The sequence below is a fragment of the Mesocricetus auratus genome, unplaced genomic scaffold (genome assembly GCF_017639785.1).
Source record: "Mesocricetus auratus isolate SY011 unplaced genomic scaffold, BCM_Maur_2.0 Super-Scaffold_100003, whole genome shotgun sequence".
NCBI classification, from domain to species: domain Eukaryota; kingdom Metazoa; phylum Chordata; class Mammalia; order Rodentia; family Cricetidae; genus Mesocricetus; species Mesocricetus auratus.
The window spans coordinates 116831884-116844791 of NW_024429188.1; the positions used below are offsets into that span (position 1 = coordinate 116831884).

Here is a 12908-nt window from a genome sequence, read left to right on the forward strand (position 1 = left end):
TATATTTAATACACACTGTAGAAAAATAACTACACAACAGAAATGAATAGAAGCAAAATTTTAGGCAATGAGCTAACTAAAAGCTTTTGCTGGGGTCCAAGTGGAAAACAGTATTGAAGTAAACTGGACTAGTAGAAGGAAAGTAAAATAATCCGAGAAACAATGAGGGGAAAAATGGCAAATTTTGGTAACTGCTACAATTGGCAAAGATGACTATAATTTCCTGGCTTAAAGCACTGGGTACATGTACTTACATATGAAAAGCAGGAAAGGGATGTTTTATTGTGTTTGCTCTTAGGGAAAGAGTGAGAGGTGGAGGAGATATTTTAGATTAACTAATTTTGAGATGTTTGTGGAATACATAAGTAAATGTGTCAAACAGAAATGTGGATATAGATATAAAAGAAATCAGATATCAAAAGTAAAATGTAACCCTTTGGCATTTATGTTAGGTAGTAACTTTACTATATCCCTTTTAATTTACCTCTTTCTGTATCAAATTTCTTTCAATGGTAGCAATAACAGTCTGATCTGACGATTTGTTTTCCGGATTCAAAGAAACATATAAACTCTAGAGATCAGAGGTTTTTTAGCCTTCTATGCAGAAATTTGGAAGAAAGCATTCATAGTATTCATATTTTCTTCTGAGGGTTAAGTTTTCTTACCCGCCAATATCTTGCTTCACAAAGTCCCCAGGTTCTTGTCGTCTTGATTCCCCTTGGCTGGTGGTTCCAGGAAGAATACTAATCAGAAAAAGAAGTCCAACTCTTGTCACATAGAAATGTCGCATTTGTGTGATTCTCATCTTAGACAGAAACTTGGAGAGACCTGTAAGATCCACGGTACAGGGGAAAGGGACCAACAAAAGGATAGAAAACAAAGGCAAAGGAGAGGGTTAGAAAGATTTAAAATTACTTTCTCTAGTATCCAGCCAGTTACTTGACATTCCCAAGCTGATCAAGGTCAAAAATATTTGTTCCCAATACATGTTTTTTTAAATACCAGAATATTCCCAACAAAGAGCAAAAGTAGAACAAAGCTCCTCTAGGTCAGTCACCGAGAAACTGAAGTTACTGCTACACCTCTCTCCTTGGCCTCCTGCATGACTAGGTGAGCTGTTGAACTTCCTAAACCTGTTCCTCTTGTAATATAAAAGCTTAAAATAATCTCCCATGGGGATAGAGAGATGGGTTGGTGCTTAAGGCTCTTCCAGAAGACCCATCTTCTATCCCCAGTACTCACAGGGTGGCTCACAACTATCTATACCTCCAGTTACAGGGAATCTAACACCCTCTTCTGGCTTCTGTGGGCACCAGGCATACTTGCAGTACACAGGTATACATATAGTCAAAACATCCATACCATAAAATAAAAATAATTTTAAAGATACTCTCTCATGTCTCTATTCTATGCCCCTGAATCACTTGTTTGATCTTTCACATTACAGAGGACTTTGTTTTAGTTAACTATATAACACTGAAAAAAATGTAATATTAGGACCTGAAATCTCTTCATAGCATTATGAAGATTGTTTCTTATCTTGCTAGAGTTAAACAGTTTTCCAAAATTTTTAAAAGCTTGAGTAAACAGACGAGTTACCCAGATTGAAATACTGCTGAGTGGTATAATATAATGGATCTTGAATAAGAATACATTTCCCTATAAAAAGTTAGTCAAGAATAAGGCTGACTCCTTCAAGAAGTGCTTACAACATAAAAGAGAAATCTAAGCTTAGCTGCACAGCATAGACTTTCTTTTTTTTATATTTTATGTATTTGTATTTTTAAATTTAAATTAGAAACAAGGTTGCTTCACATGTCAATTCCAGGTCCCTCTCCCTTTCCCTCCCCTCCTCCCATGCCCTCCCACCCCCCCCAATATCCCCTCATTTCCCCAGGTAGGGTGAGGCCCTCCATGGGGGTGTCCATAGTCTGTCATTTCATCCAGGGCAGGGCCTAGACCCTCCCCGAAGGGTCCAGGGTGAGAGTTCATCTCTCATTGTTGGATGGGAGCCCAAAGTGCATTTCTATACCCGGGATAAACACTTATCTACTACCCAAGGCTCAATAGATTACTTAGGCCTCAGCATAGACTTTCTTAAAGTACCAAATTATACCAATGATAAAATTAGTGATTTGGATTATATACAGAGGATAAGCATTTTTTTCATGATCTCTATATTATAAAAGATTTATATAAGATGTGAGGTTAAGAGAATAACCAATGAAGTCATACTTACTTATTACTTCTAAACTCTTATTTTTTTTAAATTTGAAACACTAAGTATTCCATGCCAAAACTAATCTTTTTAAGTCATATCAGTACATTAACTTTCAGAGGCAGTGCAGGTACATGAAACATTTTTCAAGAAAGTTTTAAGTAAAAGACCAATCCATAAAACATACCCCATATGGATAAGTACTCTGACTGATTAAATGAATAAACCCCCTTTTAAATGTGCTCTGTTCTTTAAAGAGAGCCATTAGGTTCTATTCTAGGCTGTCTTTATGGATCTGGTAGAGTTATATGAAGAATCATAATGCTGAGTAATGTGAACTTCTGATATAATTCAATGTCTACATCAGCCATGAGGATCATCATGGTATTAGATCTTAGCAAGACATTGATAAATTCAACAATATTCATTTCAAAAAAGGATGTTTTTTGAGTTAAGCTAAAAAGTTGGCATAAGATTGATAAATCATAAACTGTACAAGATATATTGAACATTTTACATGAATGATCAAGGGTAGTACAGTTTAGAAAACCATATCACATAAGTGATAAAATATACTTACATGGTTAGATAACTCTGGGTATAAACAACATCCAAGATATATGCTCAAATATCCATAGGACCCGAGTAGTGCCTAATGATTTATGATCATATGACAAGGACTAAGGTTTTACTAATCATGCTATATGACTTGACAACTACTTCACAGGAACAGACATCATTAATAACAGACTATAAAGCCCAAAATGTAGAAATAAACCACATAATAAAATATGAAAATATATAACCATAATGCATAATGTTAAGGACACATTAGTAATAATCTTGGTTAAAACAAATGATGAACATTCTCCATAAATGAAAATATAGTTGATCAGTGTTCAAATATGTTAGTCTTGTATGTAACTGTGAGATATGTATAAATGATCTTTAATCAACAAACCATCATACTAAAATAAATGATACAATGACACAGATATAACTACTCATAGCTTATAAGATTACAATATAGCATATGATGCATACAAAGGCAATAAGATCATGTGAAATCATAACTAACAAACATCTTCAAATAACCATATACATATACATATATAAAGTGTTGGGCAATATGCCCTCCAAAAACCATGCCATTTTGTTAGCAAATATTGTTATTGTGGTATATGAGAAAGGATTTATGAAATAAAGATTTAGGCATGTTCTCTTTCAAGAGATAGTGCAATACAGCCCCCCAAAAGTAAAAACATAAAAATAAGAAATTTCTAGACAGCAAAGAAAAGTCAACAGAATTAAGAGACAAATATATAGGGAAAAATTATAACAAAGAACTGGCATCCAGTGTATATAAGTAATTCAAAAAAGTGGACTTTACTACTAAACAGACATACACTAAACCATAAAATTGGTCAACTTCAACGGCCACCAGAGAAAGTTGGACCAGAACCAAAATCAAGTGTTATTTAACTCTGGAATGAGTTTCTTCAAAAAGAAAAATATATTCTGGCTATTTCGCAAAAATCAGGAAAATTTTGTATCATGTTGGTACAATTGTGAATTACTATAATCACTGTGGAAAGCAACATAGAGATTCCTCCAAAATGAAAATAGATATTATATATGATTACCCAATCGTATTACTGGGCATGTGCTCAAAGGAAATGAAATCTTTGTGCCAGACACTTGCACTCTTGCATTTACAGAAGGATATTTATAAAAGCTAAAATAGTGGATCAACTAGATACTTCAATGAATAAATGGATAAATTAAATAGTATTATACTTATATAGTAGAATACTATTCAGCCATGAGGAATGAAATCCTGACATTTGCAGCAACAAGGGCAGAATGGGAAATAATTATGCCAAATAAAGCAAACCAGACATAAAAAAAAACAAATAGCACATATGTTTCAGTCAGCATTGTAGAAAAAAAAGATGATCAGATGCAGACCCACATCCAAACACTAGGCAGAACTTGGGGAATCCTGCAGAAGAGGGAGAGGAAGGATTGTAGGAACCAAAGAGGTCAAGGACATCCCAAGAAAATCAACAGAATCAACTAACTTGAATTTATAGAACCTTACAGAGACTGATCTACAATCAGGGAGCCTGCATGGGGCTCTGCATATTGGTGACAGTTGTACATTGGTCTTCTTGTGGGACTCCTAACAGTGGGAGTTGGGGCTGGCTTTTTTACAGGCTTCTGTAACTCTACTCCTCATACTGCATAATCTTGCCCAGACTCAATACATGGGGAATTGCTTAGACTTACTGTAACTTGATATGCCATGTTTTGTTGATACTCATGAGAGACCTGCCCATTCCTGAACAGAAATGGAGGAGGAGAAGTGGATTGGGGATTTGGGGACAGAGTGGGTGGAGGAGAGGGACTGGGTTGAGAGGAGGGAGAGGAAACTGCAGCCAGGATATAAAAGAAAGGGGGAGCAGATGGAGCGGTGGTCATTAGATAATAGGAAGGGCAAGAGGAGAAGAAGAAAGATGATAATAAGGGACGTCAAGCCATGGAGAACCTTATTGTTTCCTATAGCACAGTAGGATAATCATACATTCAAACAATCTACATTATTTTCCCCAAATGACTAGACAAGTATAAAATTTCTATTACATAAATGATTAGTGGTTGATTATAAAGAAATTTTTATGATACTTTCTTGATTAGTATACATTATAAGAGTGGATCAAATAACATAATACATACACACAAAGATGTGCAAATGAAAAACATACAAAAACATGACACATAATTAAAACATGCAGTTGAATTACTGGCAGCAATGTGGATAAATTCAACATTGCTGAAGTATGAACTTAAAAATGGCTGAGATGATGCCAGACACGGTGGTATATGTCTTAAATCCCAACATTTGGAAGACAGAAGCAGGTGGATCTCTGTGAGTTTGAGACTAGCCTGGTCTACATAGATAGTTCCAGAAGAGCGGGCTAGGTAGAGAGAGACTCTCTCTCAAAAATAAGTAAATAAATAAATATACTATTTTTAAAAGATGGTTAAGATGTCACATTTTATGTGAAGGACTTTTAAGTATAATTAGGAAAAAACATAAGAAGCCTGTTAAAGTTAGCAAATATTCACAGAGCAGAACTCATTTCTGGTATTTGGATAGAGAAATGTTTCACATTAACAGGTAGCATTAGATGAGCATACAGCCAAGGCACACGCTCAGATAACATCACATATTAACAGAGAATGATTGTGGAAAAATAACCAAAATATTCATGATATATGTGGTGATGTTTTTCAAGTGAGCATAGTGAATACACTGAAAATTTTGAAATCCATGAGATATTTGGTATACTTGCCCTCACCATGATGATACAGGAACACAGTGTGTGTATCATGGTAACAAAACTTTGAAGTTAGGCAATATGATATAGGAGCAGATAGCCATGACAGTAGACCATTTTAAGACAGAAGCAAAAATTCACTGTCTATGAGTGGGCAGTCATGGTCAATTTTTTTTCACTAGAGCAGACAGCCAAGATACACATAGAAAGTGGCTGTAGTGTATAAATGGTATTTTTTAGGGCGAATAAATTCCTATAATGTATGAACATATAAATATTATGTACAAATTCATTGTAAATGAACTGTCAATTGCAGGAGTGAACCATATAATGCTATGAAATTCAGAAAACTAAGATTCATGTAAAGAAAGTAGAATTTTATATATTTTTTAAATTGGTGTGACAAAGTCAATTGACCACATTGTAAGATGGAGAGAAGAATGGTGTGTATTCATAAGAGTACAGTACATAGAAGACAGCAAGGCCATATGGGCTCACATGTATTGGACATAAGATGTTCAACATGACATTCAGTTACTATCCACCCATAGCTATACAGGCCTGGTCCTCCTACAATTTTCCTCTTCATGTAAATAGCATTTCCACCCTTTCATTTGCTCAGGGCACAGACTTGGATGCTATTCTTGACCTCTTTTACAATCATACTCTTCATTCAATCTACCAGCAGCTCCACTGTTATTCTATTCTAAATGAAACATATACAGAATAAAATCAGTAGTCATGACCTTCTCCAATACAATCTGATTCATTCCCATCCCCCTTTTTCTGAGACAGGGTTTCTCTGTGTAGCTTTGTAGACCAGGCTGTCCTTGAACTCTGTGTCCCAAGTGCTGGGATTAAAGGCTTGTGCCAACCCCGCCCAGCAATTCATCACTTATTATCAAAATTATTTAGAATTTTTTCAGACTTCCCTTGCTCACATAAGCAGAAAATATGCTCTCCACATAGCAGGCAAGGTAAACTTGCTGATTAGATCATGCCTGAGGCTGTCCAAACATGGCAATTTCTTCTCATTTCAAAAACTTTACTATGCTTAATATTGCTTGTAGGTTTTAAGTGCTGACTAAACACACACACACACACACACACACACACACACACACACACACACACACCACCACCACCACCACTACCACCACCACCACCACCATCAACAACAACAAAGAAGGAAAGGGGGCATGAGCTTGAAAGAGAGCAAGAGATAACATGGGAGAATTTGGAAAGAGGAAAGGGAAAACAGACATAATGTGATTATATTGCAATTTCAAAAATAAAAAATAAAAATATACATATACTTATCCACATTTAAATAAATGTGCTATTTTCAAGATCTTAAAAAATATATAAATTAATTAAAAAACAAAGAAATAGCTCCATGAAGGGGAACAGGAAGGAACTATAAAGGAGAATGTGAAATTAGGAGGGACACCACATGAGGTGATCTGGGAAAAGTTGGAGGAGAGTAATGAGAGTGGATATCCTAAAGATAAATTGTATAAATTATCAGAATTTTTTTAAAAATGGGTAAACATAAAAATATTTTAAAGCTTTTTTTGAAATTTCATCTTGCTTTCCAACTAGTTTCCCCCTCCCACCCCTTCTCCTGCCCCCATACCTCCCTCCCAGCCCACACCCTCATCCACTCCTCCCATAGAACAAGGCCTCCTATTGGGAGTCAACAATGCCTGACATATTAAGTTAAGGAAGGGCCAAGAACCTCCCCAATGCATTGGTGCTAGGGGAAATTCCCAGGAATCCACAGGATGACCCCAGCTAAGACTCCTAACAATAGTGGAGATGGTGCTTGAACTGGCCTTATCCTGTGATTAGATTGGTGAGTACCCCAAAAGCCATCATAAAAATTTAAATTTTTTAGAACCTCCCTATGATTTTTTATATTTTATTTTATTTTTTATTCATTTTACATACCAAGCACAGTTTCTCTCCTCCCTCTCCTCCTACTTTATACAACCTGCCCCCATCCACTCCTCTGAAAGGATAAGGCCTCAACCAAATCTGGCACATACAATTGATGCAGGACCAAACAGCTCCCCACCCCTACATCAAGGCTGAGCAAGGCATCCCACCCTATGGAATGGGCTTCAAAAAGATATTTCATATACCAGGGATAGATCCTGGTCACAATGCCAGGGGTCCTACAAACAGACCAGGTCAAACATTGTCCAACCCCTAGTAGCTTATAAATCTGACCCCAGTCTACCATTCTGTTAGGCACTTTACTTTGGCCACTGTGGATTCCTTGCAAGTCATTGCAATGCCAGGAATGTTCCTACGGTAATGCATTTACACTGCTGCACATTCCACCTAGAAATTTTTTATGCTATTTCTGGAACACTTGTTCCATTAAGTCCTTCAAATTTTATTCAAATATCACCTTTGCAACCGAGTTTTGTTATTATCCTTGCCCACAGTACAGTTTAAGGTCAGTGTGAACTATGATTTTTATTTTTTTATTCATAGATATATAATTATTCCTTGTATCTATGAGGGGTTCATTCCAGGATTCCCAAATATCAAAAATCCTCAGACACTGAAGTCTTTCACACAGAAAGACACAACATTTACCTAGAACCTATACACATCCTCCTAAATAGTTTAAATGCTCTTACTAGATCACATATATTACAATGTAAATTCAACACAAATCATTATACTGCTGAAGGAAGAATGAGAAAAATATCTGCACACAATCAGCACACAGATGAACTTTTAAAATATTTTCAGTCTGTGGTTGGTTGAATCTTTGGGAAATGTCTGTGCATATTCCGGACAGAAATGACTTTTAAAAATATTTTCAGTCTGTGGGTGATTGAATCTGTGGATCCAGAACTTGCCAATACAGAGGGCTTACTGCATGAGTAATGAATAGCAGAGTGCCTGACAAATAATAGGTATTTTAAGAACAGCAACTGAATAGACGGATATCATCATGACACAGGCAGAACCCTAAATGAAGTAAGATGCTATAAAGGATGGGGTAGACTCTGCAACCTACTTGATCCAGAGGCTAGTGGGAACTGACAAATTGTAGCTATGTTAGGCTTTAATGACTGCCCTTCTTCAATGAAAATTAGAGATGGTAATATGAGGACTATAAAGAGTAGATAAGATAATATACATAATATGCTGAACCCAATACTAGTTACCAGAATGAGTATACTGAGATCATCTAATTTGTCCCTTTGCTTCCACTTTTGCCCCTTTGTGGTCCATTGTCTGCACCGTGATCAGAGATTCTGCTTCAGCATCTCAAACTTGCACAATGTATTTGCATCAGCTCCATAGTACTTGCTATGGCCTGAATCATCTAGCTTCCACTGCTCTTCCTGAGGACATGGGTTCAATTTCCAGCACCCACATGGCAGCTAACAACTGTCTGTAACCCCAGTTCCAGAGGATCTGACACATTCACACAGATGTGGGCAGAACACAAATGAGCATGAACTAAAAATAAACTAAAAATAAATAATCATTGGAATTTTTTTAAAAAAACACTGAAGCTCCCTGTCAAAAATCACTATTTTACCATCTCAGGTATTGCATGTGTGTTTTCACATATTTATGCAATTGGGAGACATGATCATAATTATATCTATGTAATTGCAAAAATGTTCCTACTCTACATGCTCACATTGATTAAAAATCAGAGTTCAACTCACAGTTTTCATGTCCTTATCTCACATTTATCTGTGTAGGTAGTGTACATAGAACAGCTGTTATATCTCCACAAAATTTAATAATTATCTTCCCATTTTATATTAAAACTCCATATCTATATCTTATGTATCCTATGCAAAATATTTCACATGTCACAAATATTAAACTTTGATATCTTTAATCTACATATTTACTCTGTTGTTTTCCTATTTTATTTTTTCTGGTATTTTTATTTGAATTAGAAACAAGATTTCTTCACATATCAATCACAACTCCCTCTTCTACTCCGCCACAAAGGCCCACAATAACCTCACAAACAACCTACCCAATCCCCACTCCTCTCTCCAGGGTGGGCGAGACCCTTCCTTGAAGATTTCCTAAGTCTGTCATATCAACCAGGGCAGCCCTAGGCCCTCCTCTGGGTCAAGGCTGAGAGAGCCTCCCTCCATGTGGAATGGGCTCCCAAAGTTCATCTGGTTGCCAGGGATAAATACTGATCTAGTACCTGAGGCCACAAGATTGTTGAGGCCTCCTTACTGACACCTACGTTTAGGGGGTCTGGATCAGTCCCATGCTGGCCTCTCAGTCATCAGTCTGGGGTCCATGAGCTTTCTCTTATTCAGGTCAGCTGTTTCTATGGGTTTCACCTACCCAATCTTGACCCCTTTGCTCATCACTCCTCTCTCACTGCAACTGGTTTCCAGGAGTTCAGTTCAGTGTTTAGCTGTGGGTTTCTGCCTCTGCTTACATCAGCCACTGGATGAAGGCCCTAGGATGGCATACAAGGTAGTCATTATCAGGGATAGGCATTTAAGGTACCCTCTCCACTATTGCTTAGATTGCCAGTTGGTGCCATCCTTGTAGATCTCTGGGAATCTCACTAGTGCCAAATCTCTCTGCAAACCTATAATGACTCCCTTTATTATGGTATCTCTCATCCTCTTCTCCTCTATTCTGCCCCTGACTCAACCTTCCTGCTCCCCCATGTCCTCCTCGCTTCTTTTCTCCCCTTCACTTTTCTCCAGCTCCCTCTCCCCTCCCCCCATGCTCCTAGTTCACTCAGGAGATCCTGTCAGATTCTCCTTCTCTGGGGTACATGCATATCTCTCTTAGAGTCCTCCCTGTTTCTCAGATTCTATGGCAGTGGGATTGTAGACTAACACTCCCCTGATTCAAATCTAAAATCCATATATGAGAGAGAACCTACCATGTTTGTCTTTTTGTGACTGGGTTACCTCACTCAGGATGGTTTCTTCTAGTGCCATCCATTTGCCTGAAAATTTCAAGTTTCCATTGTCTTTTCCTTGGTGTCTGTTGTTATGGCCCCCTTTTGGAGCTGGCTTAGCACAGTGCTATCAGCAGACTCAAGGTTGCTTGGTGAGCTAGGGGTGAGTCAACCTGGCTGCAGTTCCCAGGCCAAGACATCCCAGAGTGGGCAAGTGGAAGGAAGTCAACCCAAGGCAGGGCTGAAGCTCACCTCTGCTCTCTGCCCTCTGCCTTCTGCTGTCTGCCCTCTGTCCTCTGCCCTGAGTGGGGGATGGGAGTAGACCTGCACTCTCAGAATGCTCTAGGTTGCTTGGTCCTCCAGGTTCGAGTCTAACTGACTGCAGTCCCCAGGCCAGGAGACCCCAGAGTGGGAAAGTGGAAGTAGACCCAAGGTTGGGGCCACAACTCATCTCTACCCTGAGTAGGGGCTGGAGAAGACTGGCACTCTCAGCAGGCCCTTGGTTGCTTGGTCTTCCGGTGGAAGTCAATCTGGCTCTGTTTTTCTATTTTGTAAAATCTTAATCTTACTGTATTTTTTCTTTGAAATTACCATTCTAATCTATTGATTCCTATAGTATTTTTCAGATTCTTGGGTTAGCCTAGTTTATTAACTTGTATTTCAAGGCTAGATTTAATAGTAAATTTGCTAAACTACTCTTTCACCAGTATTTTGCATAAATGACCTTTTTGTATGGATAAATTTGTGTTTGCTTAGGTGATAAATGTTGAAAAAATCCCACAATTATTTCAATCAGTTTCACAGCATATTCACCATCTAAAAACCCAATTCTAGTCAATGAATGAATTTCTTTTCGTATTTCTTCTCAACTGTTCTAAACTTTTGTCATAGGGCTATTCTCAGGTTGCAGAAACTTTTGTCTTTGATAGATATGACAATAGTTTCTATGGCAGCTTGCTTTATGTTCCACTTTTTATGCCTTTCTCCAATATAGTATTGTTTTATCAAAAGAACATTTCATACAATTACATCTTTATATGAGTCATGCCATGTTCATTTCTATTGGATCCGTTTTGTGGATTTGGATTCAGTAATTTCTAAATTTGAGACCCCCATGATCCTAATTAATGCAATTCAAAATAAACTTTCTTTTAATTACATATTAAAAGGGAGTGATAGCATTAAAAGATAATGGAGATAGTGGGAGGATGATATTTGGTTCATAAATATAATGTGGGGGAGGCCTAATTACAATGTCTAGAGATAATTCTATTATTTACACTTTTATTAAGAGTGAACTCTGAAGAATGAAGAGATGTATCAGTTATTAAGAGTGCTTACTGCTCTTCCAAAGGATTCAGGTTCAGTTCCCAGCACTCATGTTGAGTGGCTCACAACCATCCGAAACTCCAATTACAAAAATCTAACACCCTTTTCTGCTGGCAAAACAGTGGCACAAGGCTTCTGAGAATAACCAACCAATATCTGATGGGATTTAAGGCCAACTCCATGAGATGGAACTCATCACTGACACTGCTCTTGTAACCAAAAGTTTGAGACTAAATAGGCCATATACATACAAGAAAACCCTTCAGTCTACAAGAGTGGCATGCCTGCAAGGTACGCTAATGCAAAGTGGCAAAAATTTATGGGAATAACAACCAGTATCTGATGTGACATAAGGTCCATTCCATGAGATGGAACCAATACTAAGCACTGCTTGGATGGTGAAGAACCTGAAACTAGATAGGCCAGGTACCTAGGGAAAAATCAAATATAACTGTTCCGATAAAGAATTGTAGTAATAAAATGTCTCCTATGACACTCTGCTATACTCACAGATCTGTGACTTGTTCAGCCATAATCAGAGAAGCTTTACCCTGCATCAGATGGTAACAAATATAGAGACCCACAGGCAGACAATAAAAGACCTTGGAACATTCAGCCTTAAATGGGATATCTTCATCAAATCCGTCCCCTCAGGATTCAGGGAACTCTACAGAAAAGGAGACATGAGGGATAGAGAACACCAAGGAATCCATGCCTTCTAGACAAAATAAGACTGGCACAAGTATGAACTCACAGAAATTGTGGCAGTATGCACAGGGCCTGCATGGATTGGCAACAGAGTGGATAAGAAAAATGTGATACATTTACACAGTGGAATACTACTCAGCAGTAAAAATGATGACAACATGAAATTTTCAGGCAAATGGATGGAACTAGAAAAAAATCATCCTCACTGAGGTAACACAGACTTATAAAGACAAACATGGTATGTACTCAGTCATAAGTGGATATTAGATATAAAGCAAAGGATAAATAAACAGACTAAAGTCCAAAGCTCCAGAGAAGCTAGGTAACAAGGAGGACCCTAAGAGGGATGCATGGGTCACCCTGGGAAGAGAAATTAGATGATATCTTC

The 12908-nt window shown here is 37.6% G+C and overlaps 1 protein-coding gene across 7 annotated transcripts in view; it reads right to left on the bottom strand.

The window, feature by feature from the left end:
* Gabra3 (gamma-aminobutyric acid type A receptor subunit alpha3) overlaps positions 1 to 12908 on the bottom strand; it is a 172789-nt gene that overhangs the window by 111827 nt on the left and 48054 nt on the right. For 6 of the 7 annotated variants that reach the window (XM_040744730.1, XM_040744731.1, XM_040744734.1 and 3 more), the window contains one exon: positions 666 to 828. In XM_040744730.1, the coding sequence (XP_040600664.1) occupies positions 666 to 828 (163 nt within the window). Of the gene's footprint in view, positions 1 to 665; positions 829 to 9909; positions 9931 to 12908 lie in introns of those variants that run through there. The other variant, XM_040744735.1, reaches the window with a different exon arrangement.